Source organism: Loxodonta africana, chromosome 10 (assembly GCF_030014295.1).
Source record: "Loxodonta africana isolate mLoxAfr1 chromosome 10, mLoxAfr1.hap2, whole genome shotgun sequence".
Classification (NCBI taxonomy): domain Eukaryota; kingdom Metazoa; phylum Chordata; class Mammalia; order Proboscidea; family Elephantidae; genus Loxodonta; species Loxodonta africana.
In genome coordinates this window covers 71,338,451-71,366,005 of record NC_087351.1, presented here as the reverse complement: position 1 = coordinate 71,366,005, position 27,555 = coordinate 71,338,451, and the positions used below count along the sequence as shown (strand labels likewise).

Genomic DNA, 27,555 nt, shown 5'->3' with positions numbered 1-27,555 from the left:
GAAAACAAAGGACAGAATCATTACTAACCTTAGTTATTCATTTTTTTTCTATATTCATAAATTCATTTTTAAAATTGCACTGGTTAAGAGCTCAGTTGCTAACCAAAAGGTTGGCAGTTTGAATCCACCAGCTGTTCCTTGGAAACCCTATGGGGCAGTTCTACTCTGTCCTATGCGGTGACTATAAGTCAGAATTGACTCAATGGCAACAAGTTTGGTTATTTTTTTAAGTCAGAATTATACTAATTCACAGAAAGTTTTCATTTCTTCCTAAAGATTAGTCCTAAAAACTCTACTTTCAAAATTTGTCCATCATATATGTCCACATATACATGTATACAAAGTACAAAAGACTGTGCCTCATTAACTCATTGCTTTTCGTATTTAAGTAAAAACACAGTGACATGATCTCACTGTTCAAACTGATCCTAAAAGAAGAAAAGCAACCTAGAAATCTTTTGGGAACAATCTCATTTAGTAGATTCCAAAGATGTGTGCTATAAAACATGTAGTAAGCAGGGCCATATTTTCAAGTTCAGGAAATCCAAAAGCCCAGATTGATGAACTATAGAAAGTATATTCTACTCTCTGGTGCTAAAACTGAAGAGGAAGGAAATGTTTGACGTCTCCGTGTGAGTAATCACAAGAAGGAATCTCAAGTTAAGGTCCTGTTCGGGGCCAGGAAAGGCACTGGGTAGGAGGCATGAGTGAAGAAGCGTGAGGGTGCACCCACCTGAAAGCGGGTCCTTTCGCTGGCGTATTTCTGATAGTGCAGCATAGCCTGCAGAACCTTCTTGTGGCCCCCGGGAACCAGGCACACAGCGCCCAAGATTTCCAGCACAGCCACCTTTGTTTTAATGTTCTCTGTGCTCAGACTCTGAGCAATTACGTTAATACTCTCAGAATGAGCCAGGACGTGAGCCCGACCTTGAGAATTGTTCATTAGCGCCTTTATACATCCAATGAGGGAGGTATGTATTCGAGACTCTGAGGTCTCATAGTCCATGGTCTTTAGAAAGTTGAGAATACATGACAAGCCATCCAAGTCGATGAATCTGGTTACAAACCTGTCATGAGGAGAAGAAGGTTAAATAAAATGTATCAGATTGAAGTCACTTTGGAATTTTCTAATATTCCTTAATGGAAAAGTTTGGGGTTAGTCCCTGAAACATCAAAAGGCTTTCGTTGTGAAGTCTCCTCAAATCCCTGGCTCTTCCCTGGCATAGAATACAGGGTCAGGTCTAACCAGAATCGTGAGAAAATTTCCATTTGAGGTCAATACACCTCAACTGGTATAAAGAACCAATGAACAGACCACATGCACCACAGAAAATCAGGAGTAACGGCATACTCAGAAAACCTTTGTTATCCTAGATTAAAGTCATCTGCTGATCCCTTGTTATTGTAGCATCCAGTTCCCATATACCTATGTGCTGGCCACTGACCCAGACACCACACCAATGAAAGTCAAAGGGCGGCCGTAAACTCCAGGATATTGCTTGTCAAACAAATGATAACCTGTATCCCTAAACTTCTTGGTAGTAAAACCCTTCTTTTGTATGACATGCTACATGGAATCCAAACATATAAAAACTGGTAAAAGTAATACTTCATTATTGAAACTAACTTTATTAACATTTATTTAACACTTAGCTGTAAAATCAATGAGAATAATTCACAATGTACAGCTGCACGCTAAAGCCTCTGAGAAGTTTGGAAGTCATGTAACCTGTTTGACTACTCTAGCAATTTCCAAACTTATTTGGCCTTGGATACCCATTAACATCCAACAGTCAGAACGCATTGAGGGAAACACTGATCTAGTTAGGATAAGCTGAAATGCCTCTGTCATACAACCGCACAGTATTTTTGATGGATCAGTAGACTTTTTTTTACATTTTACAGTCAAATCAAGGAAGGGAATATTTATTTTCTAGTCATTTCACCCAATCATATGACCCAGATATAGCCAAGCTGGTTTAACCAGTTGGCCTCATTCATAGCACCTGTGCTAATGAAATGTACCTGTAAACAGCCCAAGACCCCACCAAAACCTAGAAGCATTAATAGAAAATGAAGGTGTAGGAGGCTCACAGTGGGAGCAAGCAGATTATCAGAGAGGAAATGAATCACTGTTGCCAGAAAGCCTGCTATTTTAAAAATAATAGTCTGAGATCTAATTCATATACAAAAACCCCTCAATTTTAAGTTTTTAAAGTGCCCGATTCAGTGGTTTTTATATTCACTGACTTAATGCAACCATTACCACTTTCTAACTTTAGAACATTTTCATCCCCCCCCAAAAAGACTGTTTTCCCCTACCTCCTGCCCCTGGCAATCACTAACCCACCTTCTGTCTTTATGGATTGGCTTATTGTGGACATTTTATGTAAACTGAATCATAGAATATGTGGTCCTTTGTGACTGGCTTCTTTCACTTAGCCAGTCTATCCATATTGTAGCACGTATCAGTTATTTCATTACTTTTCATGACTGAATAATATCCCATTGCATGGATATACCACATTTTGTTTATCTATTCATCAGTTGATAAGCATTTGGGTGGTTTTCACTTTTTGGCTATTATGAATATAATAACTTGTGTACAAGTATTTCTGTGGACATATGTTATCATTTCTCTTGGGTACATATCTAGGCATGGAATTCCTGGGTCATATGGCAATTCTATGTTTAACATTTTGAGGAACTACCAAATGGTTTTCCAAAGTGGGTGCAGCATTTTATACCTGTATCACCAATGAATGAGGGCTCCAATTTCTACACATCTTCACCCACACTTGTTATTGTCTGTCTTCTTATTTATTTTTTATTTTAGTCATCTTAGTGCGTGTGTACACATCTTTTTATTGAAAGAAATCAATTTATTGCATGGTCCGTGATTAAAGTATTTCATTCATGGCTCAACTGCATGCTTTTAATTAAAGACTTCTTAGAAGATTTGGCTATTGACCAAAAAAAAAACCAAGTATGCAAATACAAGAGGAGAGAATGGGTAATGGGAAGTGGAAGGGGATGAGAATGAGGGGAAGGGAAGACAGAATACAACTACATACAGCCCAGAAAAAGAACTACCTCATTGGTTTTGTCCTTAGTGCCGTCTTCAAACTCTCTATAGTTTTACTTCTCTCTTCCTCCTCTTCCTTCTCTAAAGCCAGCAGAGATTTTCTCTATGGAGAGATAACTGAAGTTACTTCCTCGAATTCTAGATTTTTGTTTTGTTTTGTTTTAACGTACAAACAAGTCCACACATTACATGCTATTATCACTTTTGATACGAATAAGCAAATAATAAATCTATGCTTAATAAGTCAGAATGTCGAGAAACAGCACCAAGAATTCCATATATTCATTGTCTCTACTACAAATAATTTCTTTCAAATTTAAAATAAGGCTTTAAGGAAATGTTTAGAAATCTTAATGAGCAGAGATTACTACCTAAATGTTTGTATAAGTATTCTATAACTACACTCTGATGTAGATATCACTATTAATATTTGATGCAAAGGAAGTTAGACCTGTACCTGAAAACCACGTTCTGGCAATTAAAGTTAATCACACTAGCAAACAGAGGAGCAGGGAGCAACCCTCCCACTCTGCCTCTCCCATCCATCAGCCAAAGTATAATCAAGACCAAGAGGTTTTTGTTACTTCAAAGTATTTTTTTAAGAGGAACAATTAAATTGACCTGATCCTAAGATAGACAAGTCCTTCAAAATAAAAAGCTTAACTTTTAGAAATAATTCAGTATCCTGTGGAAATCAGGATATGGACATGTGTGTGTGCACACGTGTGTTTGTGAGTATGTAAGCAGCACCCCACCCAGGGATCTGCTAGAGAAGTGCTTCTCAAACTTTCCTGTGGCAATGAATCACCTTGAGACCTTGTTAAAATGCAGGTTCTGATTGGGTATGTCTGGGGTGAGGACTGAGATGTTGCATTTCACAAGCTCCTTGCTTTGAGGAGCAAGGCTCTGAGTAAGTAGATCTCAGGTGATAGATTTAGCTCAAGAGTAGAGTGTGTTTATAAAATCATGAGTGCTAGTAAGGTCTATAGATGTCAAAAAAGAAAAAAACAAAACAAACAAAAAAGTCTTTTCCATTCCCTTTCCTTCCACGATAACCGAGTTGTATCAAAAGTATTCCCAAGTCTATGCTCTCAGAAGCCTCTACCCATAGAGAGCTACTAGCCTTTTCCTTCAGTTCAATCTCATCACATGCTCACCTAGTCTTAATTTTATTACCTGTTACCAAATCTGATAAAATGCTTGTTTGGGAAACAGATCCAGATGACTGTATTGAAAAAAAAAAAAAAATTGGTTCTTTACTAGTATCTTTAATCAACAGTATCAGTATTACATAAGTAAGACCTAAATTTGACCTCACAATGAGGAGGGTAGAAAAACCCACTGCACTGCCGTGGAGTCGATTCCAACTCACAGCGACCTTACGTAGAGTCCTAAGCAAACGAATACATCAGTATCCTTTAGGAGAACTGAAATAAAAGTCTGTAGGGTCTTTTGTTTTTTTAACATGTTATTGTTTCTGCTCAAGCTGTCCTCTTGCTGGTGATGTGCCTGGACAGCTGTCACCAGAGGACGATGGCAGAAGAAGCTGTGTGCAGAAATAGCCAATGAATTCCATCACGGCTCAGTGAGACCCAACCACTGGAAAATTCAGCACAAATCCAGCAAAGTAGATTTAATCTCCCATGGCACAGCTGAACTAGTTTAGATTCTTAAGTAATCACTTCGAATCTGCAGTTCAGAATCAAGGCTTTTATGAATATCACCCCTTGTTCCCAAAATTAATTACACAAACTCACAGCAACGTATTTGGAATAAAAAATTAAAGATTACACACATTTCTTAGTGGTCACTAACACTAATTTAAAAAAAAAAAAAAACCAGTGGCACAGTGGTAAAGAGCTCAGACTGCTAACCCAAAGGTTGGCAATTCGAATCTACCAGCCACTCCTTGGAAACCCAAAGAAACTCAACGGGAACGGGAACGGGAATAGGAACGAACACCAAATATATGTACATTTGTTCCTTTAACAATCTTGGAGCGGGTGGACTATGTGAAAAAAAGCAGAATATATTAAGTCTCCCCCTTGGGAGATTTATGAAATGTCAAAGAAATTAAATTAGAATTTCCTTTCTCAATATAAGAATGGAGCAAAACCTTCCTCTCAAAGAGAAGAGACCACTCTTTTCTGTATGTGATTTACAATTAGATTTGGATTTAAGATTGCACTTTTTTGGTATTGAGGAAAATGAGGATAGATATGTGGATGAACTTGACATTCTAATATGACTTCAAAATAATTTATATAAACTCCCAAGTTTTCAAGTGTCACATTTAGGAAGAAGGATTAGTTTACATAGTTTAGCAATAAGGGGCTATGCTTGCATTTCTGAAGATGACCCACTATACCAAATATCTAGTATGTACCTTGGCATACAGGCCTTGGGGCAGCTTCTTTTGGTGCTCTCTGTATTTACTAAAGGAGTCCCTGAGTAATGCAAACCGCTGCTACCCGAAAGGTTGGACATTTGAAAGCTACCCAGAGGCACTTGGAAGAAAGGCCTGGCAATTTACTTCTGAAAAATAAGCTATTGAAAACCCTATTGAGCACAGTTCTACTCTGACACACATGGGATCGCCAAGAGTCAGAATCATTCGATGGAAACCAGTTTTGCACTTATTAAATACCTGCTCACAGGAGATGTGAGCAAAGGGCAAAGCACATTCTGTCGAGAGGTCTTCTAGCAAAAGGTGCAGAAAAACATCAGAACATGTAGGTCTGAGAGATATGCACGAACTAGGCATATAAATCATCCCTGACTGGAATCTGGAACTAAGTACCTGTTTTAAACACTGCCTTGGAAAGAAAGAAATAAGCCAGTCCACTAAGCATACCAGACTTCATTTCACACCCCTCCTGCTAGGGTGAGCACTGAGAATCTGCATACAAAGAAAGCCCAGGTCTCTCTCAAACCTGCTAGACTGCGCTCTTTTTATTATATCGTTTTTTTCACTCTTTAAAAGCCAACTCAAGGGTCCTTTAAAGAACAAAGCATTCTTGTCATGAGGATTACATAAAGTAACTGAACTTGTTCCACAAACGACTTCACAGACCAGTAAGTGCTGTGGTTCTCCACCAGGATTGTTTATCAGACTCTTGAGGCATTAAAGAAAACAGATGCCTGCCCTACCTCAGGACCTTGGTAGGCCTGGGGGGTGGGGATGGGATCACCAGGCATCTTTTACAAGCCATAGGGTTTTAACAACTGTATTGGTGACAGGCAAACTGGAAAGGACAGATAAGTTTAAATTCTGGCTCTATCACTTCCTAATTAGATAACCTTGGGCAAGGTAAGTTTTCTTTGAGTCTCAGATTCATTATCTATGCACAGCACTTATAGCATTGGGTGCTTGTAAGGATTAAAACCAACATGTAAAGTGCCTGTCACAGGATGCACACTCAATAAACAGTAGTCACTGTTGACTTTGAAGACAATGGATGATGACAATGGGGACAAACGCCCCTTCTCTAAGCAGAGAGCTAGAGTCTAGGATCTGGAGAAACCGTGTGCTCTTCCCATCCCTAGGGACAATGTCTCACAGGAATTCTATTGTGTGTTGTTGGGAATTCTCCAATACAGTTGTCTCTCTCCCTACAGAGATTAACCAGAACTGTAGGGGAGGGAGGTCACAGCAGATATGGTTAGAGAAGCAGAAAATATAGCACAGTGTCTCTGGTCTCATCAGGTCTCCTCATTCCTTTCTGTCTGCTGGAGTTTTGACTCCTCATTAATTCATGAACTGCTACTGCCTTCTACCTTTGACCCTCAAAAGATGCTGGCACAGTCTGGAATACCAGAAATCTTTGTTAGGTGTTTAACACATAAAAGATAGCAAAGTGACTGACAATTTAATCACCTTGAGATGCTCTTGTGAAGGACTCTGAATGAGGACCCAAATACAAAATGCAGGCAACTCAAGAATGGAGCCAAGAGTTGTTCAAGGAGCTGGACGAAGGAGAAGGGCACCTCTTGAAGAAGTGCCACATACTGACACGTCACAGACCCTCTAGCACAGGAACGAGCCAGTCTACTCCAGACAAGGCATGGAAATCAAGTCACTGAAGGACAAATTAATCTAACTGCCCCAAATCTTAAAGAATGGAAAAGCCCATAGTACTTCCTACTTCTCCATTTACAGAAGAGAATTCATTAACACAGAAGCAACTTCCCTTGTTAGGCATCAAACAATGCTGATTTAATTAGAAAGCAAGACAGCCTGCCTGATAGTTTTTTTTTTTTTACCCCTAACAGCACAATAATTCAGAAAATGGCCTCTATGTGCAGGAAATGTAAATGGCTCTAAATTATTACTGCTTAGACAGATGCATAAAAAACTCCTGACGGTCATCACAAATCTCACATTCTGTTAGCATATTCACACAAATGCTGAGATCACCCTTTTCCCATCTTAGGCATTGTGTAGGATGCTTTGTAGAAAAAAGATTTCACGGTTGTTTTCTGTTCCTTTCTGCTGTGCTTTTAGAATAGAAACCCTGAGGGCAAAAACTTACGCAGTTTCTTCTGTGATTTATACAGCCCTGTTCACATTTACCAGGCTGTTTATTATTCATTGTATGATAGCAGAAGAAGCATCTTCAAAGAAAATGCTAGAAAAGAGGCAGCTACTAAAATTCAAGGCCCTTGAAGTTTTAATAAAATGTGAATGATTCACATATTCTAGTCAATTTTTAACTTTTGCAGCAGCAGCAGCAAAATCCTGAACAATCTAAAATGTTTGCTTTAAGTGATAAGAAACACACTAATTCTCCGTAAGACTTTGAGAAAAGCAGGAATAAAAGTAGAGAAAGGTATTATGGAAGCGACCATCTACTTAAAAGGAGTCCTGGTGGCACAATAGTTAAGTGCACAGCTGCTAATTGAAAGGTTGGTGGTTCGAACCCACCATTCGCTCCAAGGGAGAAAGATGGATGTAGCAGTCTGCTTCCATAAAGATTACAGCCCTGGAGGCCCTATAAACCCAGTGCATCGAGTCTTATAGGGCAGTTCTATCCTGTCCTATAGGGTCACTGAGTCGGAATTGGCAGTGGGTTTTTCTTGTTGTTGTTGATTATCTACTTGGATGTTATAAACTCAAAGTCGAATCTAACGGATTGACTCTTAAAATCACGAGTGTGCCCACTGAGGCAAAGACTGCATTCCACTGTGGACAGCCTCCAATTTTTGTCAACAACAGGATTTAAGCTACTAAGGCTCAAAGGTTGATGACTTGTTTTCTGCTGCATTTTCTAGCTGTGATCAATACGTGCCCCTCAAGCTACTTGGAATGCTGACAATGCGGAGACATCCATGTGATCAGAAGTATATATTTTAGACACTGAGAATGCATTTTAAGCAATTACTGAAGCAAAAATCCATGTACCAAAGATGTCCTAAGGCCATCTCAGAGCCATTATTATTACTACCATTCCTTTTCATTAAACTAGCCACTCCATGAATGCCTTACTATGTATATGAGTAAACGGCACCTTGGTGTCCTATAAAAGTAAGAACGAGGAACTGGCCAAGTTCTCAGGAAGAAAGAGAATGGGAGGGATACAGTGATGGAATAGTTTAATCATACTATTTTTAAAGGGTATTAACTTTTTGAATAGAGCTGCCATAGCAGAGGTCCAAACGATCAGCAAGAGCAATTACAAGTTAAAAGTTGAGCACAGTCCAGATTTAAGATTACATTTCCTCTTATAACATTAAACTCACTTATATTTTAGTATGTGCTGATTTTATTTAAGACATGCTGGAAAAATCATTTTGCCAAGTACCACTCCTGCCCTCTTTTTTTCCCCTACACTGAAAGCTTGGAATGGGGTTTAGAAAGGCAATGACATTTGGTCATTCTTGTTCAAACGGATTTATTGTGCAATCGTATGCTTTGTACTGGACTTGCATTTTAAACTGTGTGTCATAGAACATAAAATATACCTACAGCAGCCATAGAATTTAGCTGATCAATGTAGAATTCAGGCCAACTTGTAGCTCCCTTGTTTTCTTCTTGGTCCTAAAAGAAAAAAAAAAAAAAAAGTGAATACCACCAGATGTACACACACAACAGACATAAGCACATCTGATTTCCAGAGTATCTAGACAATGGTCCACACAGACCATCAAAAGACCCTGTGATAGGAGGTATTTATTTTTAAACACTGGCTTTAAGTCATCAGGATGTCCACTTGACTAGGGTGGTCTTTCTGATCCAGTTTCCACAGAGCATTCTGAAGTCTTGACTTAGGTGTGATGACAAAGGGGATATTTTCTGAACCGTGGGCCAACAAGAATTTAAATGGGAACTTAGCCACCATGCCGTAAAGGGAGTGAAATGAACACACGTTAGTCCTAAGTCCAGCCTTCATGCTATGAAAGCCTTCATGCTATGAAGACTGGCAAGGTTAGAAAGAAAATATAGTGAGTTTGAGAGGAAAAGAACTGAAGGCCAAGGAATTCAGGAGTTGATTCCTAAACTGCACAAGCCAGTTTTGTGCCTTACAAACCAGGGTTATCTGGAGCCAACCCCAGAGCCCCCAGGGCTTCTGTGGCTGGAAGACCATGCCACCTGAACCAAACCTCCAAAACCATGAAGGCAGTGTGGCCTCTGTTCCACAGGATGATGGAACCCATCAGAAGATGGCTTTGTTGGGGATTACACGTTCGCAAGCCTATACAGCTACAAGTCATTTGTGTGATCAAGACAGACTTGATGTGGTTTGAAAAGGAAAATTTCAGCTATTCTCTAGCTTCACATTCAGGGGGCACATTTTTGTTGTTCGGTGCTGTTAAGCTGGTTCCTACTCATAGCAACCCTATCGGACAGAGTAGAACTGCCCCATAGGGTTTCCAAGGAGTGGCTGGTGGATTTGAACTGCCAACTTTTTGGTTAGCAGCCAAGCTCTTAACCACTTTGCCAACGGGCAACATTAGTACAATCCCCCCTGCTCCCCACCGCCGACACCTAGGATAAGGTGCTAGGTATTCATAGTGGCTACCTGACAATGAGGTGGTTTCTACCTATCTCGTTTTTATGTCTCATTTAGGAGACAGGAACAGAGCAGAGAGCTCTGCTGATTAGGGTCAGAAGCCCAATTCCTCGGACAGTGGTTTGAAGGTGCGGCTTTAATTTCAATCTCGGACTTTACCTCAAAAAATCACTTTCTTGAAGCAAATATTTCCAGGTAGGTCTACTAGGATGGAATTTCAAAATTATTTTTTAAGTAGTCACAAACAGGGAACAAAATAACTATTGCCCACAATGCGCTCAAAGCTGGGTGACTGACATCTGAACTCAGGCAGTTGCGTGAACTTCATCTGGAGACTGAATGAGCCAGATGATGGGGACAAAGTGTACAGTGTGGCTTTGAAGTTGGACTGGGTTACACTTCCTTGGTCTTAAATAGTTTAGGGAAATCTGATGAATTTCTAGAACGGCCCTTGATTATAATTTAACATGTTAATAAAATAACTATAGTGGGAGTGTAAATGCTGAACCCTTCTTTCCTCTTAAAATGGAGTATTAAAGTTAGCAAAATCTCACTGTTACCATTGTATGGAACTAGCCAAAACCCACAGTGATATTCAATGGTATTTAAACCTATAAAATGAAATCAAAGGTGCCAGATATTTCTTTTTCTCAAACTAGGGCAAATTTCCAAAACTAAAACGAAATCAAGTCTCATGTCCAAGGTCCCATGATAACTTGCTGTAAGCTTAATAGTCATGGTTACAGAACAGAGATCATTTTAGAAACTGAAGATTATTATATAGAGAAAATCTTTACACTTTGGAAATGTTACAATAATGTAAACAGAGTAAGAATAAACCTAGACGCTGTAGTCAAAATTAGGGGGAAAACTTCCTTTTAATTTTATGTGCCTCTCTGCTGAGAAAATCGAATGAGCTAAAGAAAGCAGCTTGTAAATGTACTGTTATCACTACATGTTGGGGGTGGGGGGGTGGTTGATCCTCAGAGTTCATTATTTGGCAATGCATTTCTGATTTCCCCTATGCAAACCTGGTCCTTCTATATGGATGTGTGAATCAACTCTCTCCTCCTATCTTGTGTGGCTGAGTCTGTAGTTCTGCAGAGACATGGGCCTGAATGAGATGAATGCAATTGCTCTCCAGGGATCCCATAGAGAACACTGAAAAGTCCATGAAAGAAACTGCTGGTAGACGCGTCACATGCATGGACATCTTGGACAGCAACTGGGTCCTATGTAATACAAGATTCTAAAATGTATTATTCTTTGAGCCACCTATCTCAATTCTATTTATTTGTTCTAGGAAACCAAGTGGAAAATACACAAGCTTGTATAAATTGTATTAGTTGTAAAGGAAGCAACAAAATATCCAACACATCAAATACTATTCCAAGCACTGCACTCTTCATTTAATCTATCCTAAGAAGTAGGTCCCCATGTGTCGGGGCAGACTCAAGGGCAGCTAAACAATGACAACAATGACATAAGTACTGTTATTATACCCATTTTACTGAGGATGAAACAGAGGCACAGAGAGGTTAGATGAACTGCCAAAGGTCATTACTGCTAGAAATTCATAGGCAGCAGGAAAGAATCAGGGCAACCTCTTCTTCAGATTAGACCTCAAACTAATCATAAGCAATATACATTAAATGTAAAGCTGGCTTTCACCCTTAACTACTTCATAAAACAGAATTCAAATATGGCTAGTAGCCAAACATGAGTTCACCCTTCCCTAAGCCTCTTGCTATTTTTGCTACATTCAATATTTGTGAACATTATTCCAAGGCCTGATGCCTTACCCCAGGTTACTTCTGATCCTCCATGTTGGAAGTCTTCTGTGGGAAATCTTCTGCCCTTCTATCAATGCCCTGTCTATCTTTATACACACCTGCATACAGACAGCCCTTAAAGCTTCTTCCTAACCTGTTATCCTTTAGTCTGTTATCCACCTCAGTGTAAAGGCCATCTTCGTGGGTGGAGATTTCACGAGAGCAGCTGAACATTAGCTGATAAGCACTGAGCCAGTTCTGGACACTGGAATTTTAACAAGTATCTCCCTAAATCAAACACACCTAACCCCTACTTTTGCTACCTACTTATATAATTGCATTCAAACTTTTCTCTAGTAAGCAAGAATACTGGCTTCACTCTATACTTTAAAAAGATTTTTTTCCCCCTCTTTTAAAATACATTTTTGGTACCTAGAGGTTATCCTATGCACATATAAATTCCTACATTCACATTAAATGTTCTTTAATGTGAATTATCCTATAAAGTGGATAATTCACATGAAAGCCTAGTTTTACTTATTGAAGATACAAATATTTAAATTATATACCTATCTGCGGAAGGTCAATTTGATGATTAGAATTGAATGGATATAAAACATTTGTCTACCAGTTTGCTGTACTGTGGTGGTTTGTATGTTACTGTGATGCTGGAAACTATGCCACCAGTATTTCAAATACCAGCAGGGTCATCCATGGTGGACAGGTTTCAGCAGAGCTTCCAGACTACGAAAGACTAGGAAGAAGGACCTGGCAATCTACTTCTAAGAAAATTGGCCAGTGAAAACCTTATGAATAGCAGCTAACATTGTCTGATACAGGCAGTCTCTGGGTTACGAACATCCCACTGACAGGCAAATCATACTTGCCCTTTAATGTGATATAAATTTGCCCTCATTTTAAAATGACTGAACCAACCCTCATTAGCAAAAGATTCTTCATCACAAGCACCTTCACTTGCTGCGTGTGCAGCTTTGAAATCATTGAAAAGGCTTCCAGCATCTTCTTGCTAAATAAGGACCATATGCACCTGTTACCACCTTACAAAATTCGACTTAAAGGCACAGTTAGGAATGGATATCGTTTGTAACCCAGGGACTGCTGTATAGTGCTGGAGATGAGCACTATAAATGAGCACTCAAAACACAACTGGGGAAGAATGGTTTCCCCAAGTAGAGTGGACCTTAGTGAGGTGGGTGGAGTAAAGCTTTCAAGACATTCATTTGCTGATATGGCACGACTCAAAATGAGAAGACATAGCTGCAAAAATCTATCAATAATCGTAACATGGAATGTACGAAATATGAATCCAGGAAAACTGGAAGTTGTCAAAAATGAAATATAACACTTGAAGATAGATATACTAACCATTAGTGGGCTGAAATAGACTGGCCATTTTGAATTGGACAATCACACGGTCTACTATGCTGGGAATGACAAATTGAAGAGGAACGGTGTCACATTCTTGTCAAAAAGTACATTTCAAGATCTACCCTGAAGTACCACACGCTCGGTGATAGGATAATATCCATATGCCTACAAGGAAGGCCACTTAATATGACCATTATTCAAATTTATGAAATAACCACTAATGTCAAACATGAAGAAATTGGAGATTTTTACTAACTTCTGCAGTCTTAAATTGATCAAACATGCAATCAAGATGCACTGATACTTACTAATGATTGGAATGTGAAAAGTTGGAAACAAAAAAGAAAGATCAGTACAGTATTTTTATGCAAATAACACTCACATTCTACATTTGTTTGCCAGCTGCTCCCTCTCCCTGTGAGGTATTTTCATCAGTGTTCTATGCAAATTTTTTATAGCAACATGTAAAAATAATTGGCATAGTGGTACTTGTGAAATACCTCGCAGGGGAAGGGAGAGACTGGCAAACAAACATAGAAGGTGCATGTTATTTTGCATAAAAATACAGTAGGTAGAATATATGACCTTGGTGATAGAAATGGCACCAGAGATCGCATGATTGAATTTTGCAAGACCAGTGACCTATTCATTGGAAATACCTTTTTCCAACAACATAAACAGTAACTATACATGTGAATCTCATTGGATGGAATACACAGGACTCAAATTAACTACATCTGTGGAAAGACACGATGGAAAAGCTCAATACCATCACTCAGAACAAGGCCAAGGGGTGACTGCAGAACAGACCGTCAATTACTCATATACAAGTTCAAGTCGAAGCTGAAAAAAATTAAAACAAGCCCACGAGAGCCACAGTACAACTCTGAGCACATCCCACCTGAATTTAGAGACCATCTCAAGAATAGATTTGATACGTTAAACACTAATGACAAGACCAGAGGAGCTGTGGGATGACATCAAGGACATCATACACAAAGAAAGCAAAAGGTCATTAAAAAGACAGAAAAGACCAAAATGGATGTCAGAAGAGACTTAGAAACTTACTCTTGAACATAAAGTAGCTAAAGTGAATAGAAGAAATGATGAAGTAAAGGAGCTGAACAGAAGATTTCAAAGGACGGCTAGAGAAGACAATGTAAAGTATCATAATGAAATGTGCAAAGACCTGGAGTTAGAACACCAAAAGGGAAGAACACTATCAGCATTTCTCAAGCTGAAAGAACAGAAGAGAAAATTCGAGCCTTGAGTTGCAATACTGAAGGATTCTATGGATAAAATATTGAACTACTCAGGAGGCATCTAAAGAAGATAGAAGGAACACACTGAGTCACTATGCCAAAAGGAATTGGTCAACATTCAACCATTTCAGGAGGTAGCATTATGATCAAGAGCTGATAGTAATGAAGGAAGAAGTCCAAGCTGTACTGAAGGCACTGGTGAAAAACTAGTCTCCAGGAATTGATGGAATACCAACTGAGATGTTTGGACAAATGAATGTGACGCTGAAAGCTCTCACTTGTCTATGTAAAGAAATTTGGAAGACAGCTACCTGGCCAATCAACTGGAAAAGATCCATATTTGTGGCCATTTCAAAGAAAAGTGATCCAACAGAATGCAGAAATTATCAAACAATATCATTAATTATCAGACGCTAGTAAAATTTTGCTGAAGATAATTCAAAATCGGTTACAGTAGTACATGGACAGGGAACTGCCAGAAATTCAAGCTGGATTCAGAAGAGGATATGGAAATGAGGAATATCGTCGCTGATGTCAGATGGATCTTGGCTGAAAGCAGAGAATACCAGAAAGATGTTTACCTGGTGTTTTATTGGCTATGCAAAGGCATTTGACTGGGTGTGTCATAACAAATTATGGATAACATCGTGAAGAACGAGAGTTCCAGAACACTTAATTGTGCTCATGAGGAATCTGACATAGACCAAGAAACAGTCGTTTAAACAGAACAAAGGGAGACAGCATTGTTTAAAATCAGGAAATGTGTGCATCAAGGTTGTATCTGAGGACTGAAAACACTGTGGAAAAATAAGGCTCCAGGAATTGACAGATTGCCAAATAATTTCAGGAGCGGGACTACATGAAGAAGAACGTGGCATCAGGATGGGAGGAAGACTCATTAACAGCCTGTGATATGCAGATGACACAACCTTGCTTGCTGAAAGCAAAGAGAACCTGAAGCACTCATTGAAAAAGATCAAAGACCACTCCTTCAGTATGTATTACACCTCAACATAGACAGAACAAAAATCCTCACAACTGGACCCATAAGCAACATCATGATAAAAAAAATACTGAAATTGTCAAGTTTTCGTTTTATTTGGATCCACAATCAACACCCACGGAAACAACAATCAAGAATGATGTATTGCCTTGGGCAAACCTGTTGCAAAAGACCTCTTGGAAGTGTTTAAAAACAAAGATGTCACTTTGAGGACTAAGGTGCGTCTGACCCAAGCCATGGTACTTTCAACCACATCTATGCATTTGAAAACTGGACAATGAATAAGGAAGACTGAAGAATCGATGTCTCTGAATTATGGTGTTGGCAAAGAACACTGAATATACCAGGGACTGCCAGAAGAATGAACAAATCTGTCTTGGAAGAAGTACAACCAGAATGCTCCTTAGAAGCAAAGATGCTGAGACTATGTCTCACATACTTTGGACATATTATCAGGGGTAATCAGTCCCTGGAGAAGGACATCATGCTTGGTAAAGTAGAGGGTCAGAGAAAAAGAGAAAGACTCTCAATGAGATGGATTGAGACAGTGGTTGCAGCAATGGGCTCAAACATAACAACGATTGTGATGGTGCAGGGCCATGTTTCGTTGTGTTGTACATGGGGTCACTGTGAGTTGGAACCAACTCAATGGCACCTCACAACAACAGAAATAACAGGAAAAATAATGGCTATATGCTTTATATATATACAAACATTCCTGGAAATATAGACAATAAGCTTAACAATGGCTACCTAGGGTAGTAGGGAAAGTCTTTTATTTACAAACTTCTTATAATTAAAACTTTTACTTTACCAAGAACATACATCATTATCACAATTAAAATAGGAGTAAGATCTACAGCATTTTCTGCTGTGTTAGGACAACAGCTTTTCTTTTTGTGATTTTCTTTATAACATGAAATGTACCAAGTGCACTGTCAAACACACAATGCTGATGCATTTGGAGTGTCTGTCTTTTATCCCTAGGTACACGCCCCTCCACAGCAAATAATTAAAAGCATTTCTCTAATGTCTTCTGTCACCAAATTTTCTATTTTTCAAACACACTATAATTCCAATACTGTTTCTGCAGACACAGAACTTATATGCTTTGGCCTTAAGATTTATGTACCTGCAGCATGCTAAAAATTTCTCTAAATTTCCACACTTAATATACTTGGGAATTTTTGTGGCTAATGATTTCTTGGTAGCACCTGAAGTCTTTCATTGATATGAGTGGGACTCAAAGTACAGTTTAAAAAATTAAGTCTTTAAGCAAGAATAACTTCTTTTGAGATTACCACAGGACAAGTTTTTAATAGGATCATTGCCCAAGTAATAATATTTAAGTACAGGGAGAATTTTCCTAGTCCAAATGTTCAGTTTAAGATGCTCTTACACTAAGGCCCAAAATAGGCTGTGCAAAGGTCAATCAATTGTAAAGGATACATTCTGTGGTTGTTCACTAGACCACAAATCACAGGCTAAAGTAACATTCACTTGCCCCACTGAAGCCATAAATCTCCACATGCTCTTAGATAATACTTTCTCAGTTAGTTTTTGGATAATACTTGTCAGGAAAGAAAGACACTCACTGTCTAAACCCTGTCTAGATTGGCTAAAAATTCTCTATAGCCATGTAAGGTAGTCCTTGATTTACAATGTATTCGAGTTATGATGAACCGTACTTTTGACCATCCTTTTTTTTTTTTTTGGTACATCTTATCCTTAGTGATATGTACTATATACAATGTTGCAGTGATTAATTTGCTATGTCTGATTGGTCATAGTTTGCCAACCTCTGTGCAAGACTAAGCTTGGCTTTCAAGAGGGCTGAAGTACATCAAAATTCCAGCTTGGTCACCAACTATTTTCCATGCTTACAACTTTTCCTAAAGCCACTGTACATCCAGCAAGCCTCAGCTGTAAGTTAGGATCAGCAAATATAGTGATTTGAATTTACACAGTAATCTGCACTTTTTTTTTTTAAGCAAAGCAGCAGTGACCTACCATGCCTGTAAAGTCTACCTTCTAGCCAAGCTCACTGCTCCATGAAAATAGTTTGACCCTACTTTTTAAAATAGTATAACATCATTGCTGTTGTTATAGTTAGCTGCCATCAAGTAGACTCCAACTCATGACGACCTTATATGCCACAGAATGAAATGTTGCCCAGTCCTGCATCATCCTCGCAATCGCATGTTCGAGTCCATTGTTGTAGCTACTGTGCCTATCCATCTCACCGATGGTCTCTCTTATCCTTGCTAGCCTTCTACTTCACTACACATGATGACCTCATCCAGAGATTGATTCCTCCTGATGATGTGCCCAAAGCAAGTGAGTCGGACAATGTTCTGTTGTGATCCATAAAGTTTTCATGGCTAATTTTCAGAAGTAGACTGCTAGGCCTTTCTTCCTAATCTTAGTCTGGAAGCTCCTCTGGAACCTGTCCACCACGGGCGACATTGCTGGTATTTGAAATATGGGTAGCATAGGTACCAGCATCATAGCAACACATAAGCTATCATAGTATAACAAACTGACAGATGGGTAGTGGATAACATCATTTGGTCCTTTAAATCTTGACATTACCCCCAATTCATTCCATTTGTTCTTTCACTGGGAAGAGAAGGAAGAACCAGGAAGCCCACAAACCAGGGTTCCTGAGACTGTTGCTTCACTTGGTCCTTCCAACACCCATGCCCAGCCCTAGCAGTGGGTTAAAACTATATCCTACAACAGAAACTTGCCAAAGGAAGGCAGCTGATTTCAGAAAATAATTTCTATGCTGTCACATTTCAAGATAGCTGGGTGGTACCTGGGCCTGCCAATCCCTGTTACATGTTTTGGCCACTGCCACAATTGTACATCAAGTACATCTGTTGTCAAAATCCGGTTGGGCCCACACAAGGAATGCTTACAGAACAGTGGCTTCTTCATCTGCCAGGAAATCCAACATCTCCTCCTGAGTCTCAGAATGTCAGTCATTTTCTGGAAAGACTCCAGGGTGACTTACAATAACAATGGCTTTCATATTTTGCATTTAGAGTTACAGAAGAAGAGCAAACCACCTTCCCATTTTTTACTAATGTTTTAAAACATCCATATGTTTTTAAAGAATGCTATCACAGAATTATGTAGTTAGTCCTTGAACTGAAAAACACCCTAGTCCAAATTTCCCCTTACAGGGATCCCTTATATAAAGTCATTAGCAGGTTATCAACCAACTGCTCTCTGAGAGAAGTCCTCTAGGGGTCCACAAACTTTGGGAAACAGTACACTCACTAATTGTTAGAAAGTGCACCTCATACTGACTTCACACATGCCTCCTTGTAACTTCAACTTGTTAGTCTTAGTTTTGCCTTTGGGAACTATACGGAATAAGTCTAATATCTTCTATGAACAACAACCAGCAAATATTAAAACAATTTGAACAAAGTTATTATGTCCTCCCAAAGTCTTTTCTTTACCGAGCCAAAAATTCCCCACTGTCTGGACAGCACAATTTCATCTTCCTCAATCCATAAATACATTTTAAACTTTCCACAAGTTTATCACACCCTCGTGTCCACTATTTGCAGACAACTCCGACAAATGTATCTAAATTGCTATGAAAAGGCTCCTCTCACATGCTTGAATCACCAATGCATAACTCTAGAAGTCTCTTACGGAGAGGGCATCCAAAGACTACCAGAAACAGAATAAGCTCTTACTCTCCTACAGTCTAGGACAAATAACATTTATGACTTAGAATAAAAGGCACATGCCATATGAAGTGGAGGTCAACATGTATAGTTAAGCATGTTATGTGTACGTATTTTAAAGAAGTCGAACATAAACTCAGTAGCAAAATTGTTTTTTTTTATAATACTGTCTTGGAAGAAGTATAGCCAGAACGCTCCTTAGAAGCAAAGACGGCAAGACTTCGTCTCACATACTTTGGACATGTTATCAGAAGGGATCAGTCCCTGGAGAAAGATATTGTGCTTGGTAAAGTAGAGGTTCATCATAAAAGAGGAAGACCCTCAATGAGATGGATTGACACAGTGGCTGCAACAATGGCCTCAAGCCTAACAACAATCATGAGGATGGGGCAGGACCAGGCAGTGTTTGGTTCTGTTGTACATAAGGTTGCTAGGAGTGTGGACAGACTCAACAGTGCCTAACAACAACAACATAACAAGATTGAGGATGCTTTACCTCTAAAGCATGAATCTAAGTTAAGAGAATTGAAAACAGAATAACAAGACCTAGGATCATTATGTGCCAAGAAACTCCATGGAAATTTAAGCCTCCTTGGAGCTTTATGGCATGTGTTTCACTCCTCTGGATTACACTTCTGCTGTCTCTGTTCCTCTCCTGTATACCCATCCCTTCAAACATCATAGGAATTTCCTGCACGTATGCATGTGAAGCCTGACACATCTTCTGGCCCCTAGAGCCCATCTTCCCTTCTTCTGTGCTCTGTGTAGGTATAAAACCAATAGAGCTGATATAAAATATATTTTCCATACCATGTACTCAGCCTAAAATACTCTAAAGGATTTGAGATCCTTTAGAATAAGTTAGCCCCTCTGTATCAATTCTCTTAAGTTTAAAATTATATACTGATAGATGATAATTTTTTTTAAAAAGTAAAATCATAACATAGACACATCAAAGATTTTACTAAGTTCATTAATAAATGAGAGAACCAGTAAGATATTAAATTGGTTCAAAAGAGAATACAAAGGACAAAGACATGTATAAGCATCAGAAATATTAGAAATAATTCACAAATAGATTCAAAATTGATCAACAGGGGAACAATCAATTGCCTCAGATAGCTTGCATTTAAATGGACAAGAATCATTTGCATTGCTACCTATTTGTTTTGGTTTTTCAAACAATTTACAGATTTGTAAACTAGGTCAAAGTCAGTGAAAAGTGGAGATAACTCTGAATACAGAAAGGACCATTCAGTGTTTTTTTCCCATCTCAAAGTAACTGTAGTTTAGCAGAATAGGAGATGCATGATTAATGCTTCTTGGTTGAAGACAACACACTCTTATCAAGCACAGCGCGGAAGCCAGCCGTGGGACTAACAAACACTCTGCTCCAGATCCCTCACTCCTTAATTACCTAAATGCTCAGCCTTGCCCAAAGCTCTTGCTCTAAAACATCTACTCCTTACAATAGCAAAAAGCTGGAAGCAACCAAGGTGCCCATCAACGGATGAACGGATAAATAAATTATGGTATATTCACACAACGGAATACTACGCATCGATAAAGAACAGTGAGGAATCTGTGAAACATTTCATAACATGGAGGAACCTGGAAGGCATTATGCTGAGTGAAATTAGTCAGTTGCAAAAGGACAAATACTGTATAAGACCACTATTATAAGAACTTGAGAAATAGTTTAACCTGAGAAGAAAACATTCTTTTGTGGTTACGAGAGGATGGAGGGAGCAGGGTGGGAGAGGGGTATTTACTAATTAGATGGTAGATAAGAACTATTTTAGGTGAAGGGAAAGACAACACACAATACAGGGGAGGTCAGCACAACTGGACTAAACCAAAAGCAGTTTCCTGAAGAAACTGAATGCTTCGAAGGCCAGTGTAGCAGGGGCAGGGGTTTGGGGACCATGATTTCAGGGGACATTTAAGTCAACTGGCATAATAAAATCGATTAAGAAAACATTCTGCATCCCACTTTGAAGAGTGGCATCTGGGGTCTTAAACGCTAGCAAGCAGCCATCTAAGATGCATCAAATGGTCTCAACCCTCCCAGAGCAAAGGAGAATGAAGAACACCAAGGACACAAGGTGATTCCGAGCCCAAGAGACGGAAAGGGCCACATGGACCAGAGACTGCATCATCCTGAGACCGGAAGAACTAGATGGTGCCTGGCTACAACCGATGACTGCCCTGACAGGGAACACAACAGAGAACCCCTGAGGGAGCAGGAGAGCAGTGGGATGCAGACCCCAAATTCTCATAAAAAGACCAGACTTAATGGTCTGACTGAGACTGGAAGGACCCGGTGGTCATGGCCCCCAGACCTTCTGCTGGCCCAGGACAGGAACCATTCCCAAAGCCAACTCTTCAGACATGGATTGGACTAGACAATGGGTTGGAGAGGGATGCTGGTGAGGAGTGAGCTTCCTGGATCATGTGGACACTTGAGACTATGTTGGCATCTCCTGCCGGGAGGGTAGATGAGAAGGCAGAGGGGCTTAGAAGCTGGCGAAATGGACGTGGAAAGAGAGAGGGGAGGGAGAGAGCGGGTTGTCTCATTAGGGGGAGAGTAATTGGGAGTATGTAGCAAGGTGTATATAAGTTTTTATGTGAGAGACTGACTTGATTTGTAAACTTTCACTTAAAGCACAATAAAAATTACTAAAAAAAAAAAAAACGAAAACAAAAATATCTACTCCATCCTGATCTCTTCACCTCAATTAATCTGTCTCTGTCACCTTGTCCAGACTATGTGGCATGATTTCCAACTGTGTGTCGCTGAGTCTCTAACTTTAGACCACTGAGCTCCTGGCTATTCCATACCATCTCCCTTATAGTCACATCTGCACCTGGTTCTCTCTCCTCCCCAGGAATTTGCTGGGCAAGTAGCTGGGGTAATTCCAAGACTTTTTGCACTGCTCATTGAATCAGCTGTGAACTCAGTGAGTTTAAGCTCCCCAGCCAGAAAGGCGGCTATACCCAACCACTACTGCCTAACAGTTTGGTCTAGAGCTCAATGCCATATTAAAACCAAAACCAAACCCTTTCCCTTCGAGTTGATTCTGACTCATAGCAACCCTACAGGACAGAATAGTACTGTCCCATAGGATTTCCAAAGGGCAGTTGGAGGATTTGAACTGCCAGCCTTTTTGGTTAGCTGCTGTAGCTCACTGTAGCTCTTTACTGCACCACCGGGGCTCCAATACCATATTAGAGTAACACATAGTCTACCAAACTACCAAAGGAAAAGGTGGTATTTTAAAATCTAAATACCTGTGTTCCCCCAGAATAAGTGTGATAAAGCCTAAACCCTGTACATGTGGAGGAAACCCTGGTGGCGTAGTGGCTAAGATCTGTGGCTACTAACCAAAAGGTCAGCAATTCAAATCCACCAGGTGCTCCTTGGAAACTCTATGCATCAGTTGTACTCTGTCCTATAGGGTCGCTATGAATCGGAACTGACTCAGCGGCAAAGGGTTTGGTTTTCCGGTTTTTACACATGTGGATATAATCCCATTGTGAATAGGGTATTTTTTGTTATGTTAAATGAGGCTATATCAGTGTAGGATGTATCTTAAGCCAATCACTTTTGTGATATAAAAGCAGCAGTTTAGGAACAGAAGTAAGGACAAACTGGGGAAGACTGATGACACATGGAGTTTGCCAAGGAGCAGAAGCTGAAAAGAGACTGGGACCTACCTCCAGAACTGTCAGAGAGAGAAACCTTTCCTCTGGAGCCTGAATTCAGAGTTCTAGATTCTTAACTGTGAGAAAATAAATTCCTGTTCATTAAATTCCCCCACTTGTGGTATTTCTGTTACAGCAGCACTAAGAAACGAAGTCACTGTGTATACAGCCTAACTTAGCAGCAGTGTTGACACTATCCTGCTGAACATCAGGCTCCTCAAAGGCAGGACAGGAACAGAATTTCTCTTCTCGTCATGATCTTAAGCCTATAGTGCTAACCTGAATCTAAAGGCATTTGCTCTCCTTCTCATTCATCCAACAAATATTTATTGCTTGCCTGTAGTGGACTAGGTACTTCTCTAGGTGTTAGAATACACAAATAAAAGAACAAAGCTCTCTGATTGCCTTAGGGATGATCCATGAATATGAGACATATGCACCTAGTAGATCCTGGCCTTATGTGTTTTTTCCAAAGTTTAGAAATGAGAGTTTCTTAGAACATCACAAGCTTATTCTGATAATTAGCTCTAAGTCTTTGCAAATATAGCTACAAAGAACTACACCCATTTTTTAGACTTCATTCCCTCGTCTCATCACAATTAAAAAAAAAATTCAAGTATTATTAATTCTGCATATTTACTATACCCCAGTCTTTCTTAATGTATCTGCCGCTTGAAAATAAAAATTAAGCGCAAGCATTCCCGAGCAGACTGGGAAAAATGCTTTGAAACATTTCCTTGGTAGCACAAAATGCTACATTAATATTTTCTACATGTCACAAACTTTATTTACACTGGTAAAAAACCATCAAAAATTTCTGTGGCCCAAAATGAAACACAGTACATCAAAAATCAGGCTGGTGCTACTTCTCAGTGAGCTATCATTTCTTTTCTCACCAACATCACACACTCCAGAAAAGTAAGAGAAAGTGACACTTTCAAGAGATTCAGTTACCCTGTGGGGAACACCAGCAACAGCAACAACAAAGAGAAGAGAAACAATATGACTTCATGATTAGGGAAACAGTCTACATTTCTGAAACAGCTTAGGGGCCCAGACTCTTCCAACACCCTCTTCTTTTCCTGAAAAAGTCTCAGTTAATTTTATAGCATTTGAAATCTTAAAAGTCAGATGCTACAGGATCTGGGGGGAAATATATTTCATGTGCTGGCATATCTAAGAAAGCAGCCACAATCCTTACCAAGAGCTAAAAGCTGAGACTTTGCAGCCCACTTCTCAAACCATGAGGCATTTATTTATTTTAGCAAGTCATTTCTCTGGCAAAGCACTTCACAGCATGGAATATGACTGCGGCCTAAAAATCTCCAGCAGTACAACTCCAACACCTGAAGCCAATTTTATATGACAATCCCCCTCATTTTCATGGAAAAGAAAAAGAAGTGTTCTCCAAGTATTATTTTGAGAAGTGATACAATACCACCTTCCCCTGCAGGCAGGCACTTTGCCTATGACAGAAAGGTGTACAATGGCATATAACAAATTACTTCTATGTAGCTTGTTAAGAGTCAAATCTTTGACCTACATGTCACCGTGGAGTGCTACACACCCAGGTACAATTTGCTCCAGCTGGCTGATACATTAAGATGTTTGGATACACATCACTAAACCCTTATGCAGTGTGGAAATCCAATCAGTGGTGTCAATGGTCTTTGCCGCCTCACATCTTGCTACCAGATTTGCTGCTACCAGACCAGCCTTTCAGAATGTTGTAAAGCAGGTTTTGATGTTCTGTAACCTGCTCTTGGGAAAACAATCAAAGTGTGTTTATGATTTGCAGTATAACACTGAACTAGAGGCTATAAAGAGGACCCCTTAGAAAACAGTAATTAAACTAGAAGAATTGGAGAAAATAGTAAGCACATAAAGGCATATTCCAGTCAGGGAAGCATTCTCAGGATGGCTGTGAAAAATGATTGCCCGTTGCTGTTGAGTTGATTCCAACTCACACCAACCCTACAGGACAGAGTAGAACTACCCCGTAGGGTTTCCAAGGAGTGCTGGTGGACTTGAACTCCCGACCTTTGGTTAGCAGCCGTAGCTCTTAACCACTGCGCCAAAAATGCTTCTACAGGGTTAACTGTCCCTTAGGAGAATCATAACCATATTTCTGATTTTAAGCCATCAAACATTCTAACATGTACTACTAAGTTAATGACAGTGTTTTTGGCAAAAGAAATAAAAAGAAAAACACCAGCTGGAAGACGTCGCTGTATCAGAGAAATCTAAGTGTGGGGGCGGAGAAAAGTACATCTTAGAAACTGAGGAAACATAAAATGCCTTTCCTTACATACAGAGACAGGTAAAAGGATACCATCCTAAGATTGCTTAAGTCAAATGTTGCTCTGCATGGCACCGAAAAATAACAAAGAGAATTTAAGACACTGTAATTAAAGGGTGGTATTCTTCGGTAGACCTTCTACTATAACCCATTTCTAGTGCCACAAATTACCAGTTCCTAGGGTATAAGGAATTTGGAGAACCCCAAATTAGAAGTGTTAGTGGCATATTCTAACTTAACACTAGAAGCTCAAACTTCTCCCCACTTCCCAAGCAGCAGAAGCACTGAAACGCACCAGGCATAAAATGGATTCAATAGTATTAAGCGTGCTAGAGCTATTAGTGAAAAAAAATAAAATGATTATATATAGGAAGACTCAGGAAGAGTGTTTTTTGTTCTTTGATCTCTCTTCCAAAGTGGATTCTTCCTCCCACAATTGATGTCTTTCATAAACTGATCTTGCAGAGATACTGAAGTCAGGCAGGCTTGGGGCAATCTCTCTGTGAAAGTAGGTACTACAGCACTTAGAAAGTCTGCTGAGAACCAGGGAGGGGCCCAACGAAATTAAACATGGAATATGCTACAAGTCAATGACCGTGTTTTTGGCAAAAGAAATAAAAACGTTCAACTATAATCTAGGTAGGGGCAAGAGAAGCCCTCAAAGGCAGGGGTGGCAAATATTTGCTACATAGGCCACCTCCTCCTACCATGTGCAATGGCAGACACTGCGAATCGATTACTACGCTATTTCTTATTGAGACCATTCATAACCTTGGGATGCTTCACAAAGTGCTCCAGGCTTCCATTCTCAATTGTTTAGAATTAGTAAACAAGATAACCCTTTTTGCTAGCTCTGCATGAAGTTATTTGCAGTCCACTCAGCTAACCAGAGCACAAATCACAATCTTAAGGAATACTATAACAAAGGATGTGCATTGGTCTGGAGTGTCTCCTGGCTGTATGGCCCTCAGGGGTCACTGGGCAACAAGAATGGGCAGCTAGTTGTGGATTCTCAGATGTGAGATACAGTGATCTCCCTTTCCATCAGAGATGCAGCTATCACTGCCACCACTCACTCAGATTCCCTAACCAAACCTACTCGGGGTTTCAAGGGACACTATTGTAGTCTGTTTTCATGCCTGGTGCAATTCCACACCTGCAGATTACTCAGTTTGGGAAATGGAGCTGTGCCTTTGTACTTCAACATGACAGGCAAGGGGCTCAAAGGGCCTCACACGGTCACATTTAGAACTTTGGTTCCACAACGGCACTGTTGACAACAAGTACTCTGTGGCAAAGATTGAGGGCTCCAAGATAGTCATGTGTTCTGACCTCTGCAACTGACATACAGTGAAATTTGTCCTGTACCAGAGCTATCAAAATGGAGTGGTCAAAAGGAAGCAGCTTAAGAATTAATGATCTGGGAGCCAAAGCTCCGCTGTGGCAGCAGAGAATCATGGCCTTTCCAGGCTTCAGACCTAAAGCTCCAAGCCTCTTCCAGTGACTGAATCAGAGGCAGGGAGTTCACCCCACCATGCAGCACCAGGGTAGGCATGAGTGGAAAGCACAGTGAACCCTGGTGGAGTTGCTTTTCTAACCCCCAATCTTGAGGGGAAAATAGAGCTCCACAAGCCACAGCCCCCACGTTCCCCATGACACATTAATTGATTTGTTCAATCAATGCATTTTACTTTGTCTCAGCTGTATATTACCTATTTTTGTTGTTGTTCAAACAGTTACACATGAATGCAAACACAGGGTTGTTCTCTCCCACCCTCTTCTAGCCTGGTGTCCCCCAATTACAGGGAAAGCAAGAACTTCGATAAAAGGGGTGTTACTCACTAAACAAGTATTAAAAAAAAAAAAAAAGGAAGAGATGGTATCCACAAAGCAGATATATGTTCACTGTTTTTACAATGTTGCAAAGAACAAAGGAAAACAAAGTACTTTCAGACCAAAGAAGCAACAATGCCCAAATCCATAAATAGGAACTAGCTCAGTATTTAGGAATGGGGGACAGACATTCATCTAAGTATCTCAATTTCTTAATATCTGAATAAATCAAGGAATACAAGAGAGCAGACTTTCAAAATATTTATGAAGAAATGCTGAAGATAAAGGTGCTCTAGTCAGAAGAGCAAGGAGCCCTGGTGGCACAGCAGTTAAGTGCTCGCTGCTAACTGGAAGCTGGCCATTCAAACCCACCAGCCACTCCATGGGAGAAAGACGTGGCAGTCTGCTTCCATAAAGATTTACAGCCTTGGAAACCCTATAAGACGCTTCTACACTGTCCTACAGGATCATCAGGAGTTGGGATTGACCGATG

At 39.8% G+C, this 27,555-nt stretch overlaps 1 protein-coding gene across 2 annotated transcripts in view; it reads right to left on the bottom strand.

The window, feature by feature from the left end:
• Window positions 1-27,555, bottom strand: part of DAAM1 (dishevelled associated activator of morphogenesis 1) — a 199,467-nt gene that overhangs the window by 57,409 nt on the left and 114,503 nt on the right. For both annotated transcript variants that reach the window (XM_003408683.4, XM_023546213.2), the window contains exons 4-6: window positions 9,051-9,122; window positions 3,094-3,188; window positions 734-1,067 (exon numbers count right to left, since the gene is read on the bottom strand). In XM_003408683.4, coding sequence (XP_003408731.1) covers window positions 734-1,067; window positions 3,094-3,188; window positions 9,051-9,122 — 501 coding nt within the window. The remainder of the gene's footprint in view (window positions 1-733; window positions 1,068-3,093; window positions 3,189-9,050; window positions 9,123-27,555) is intronic.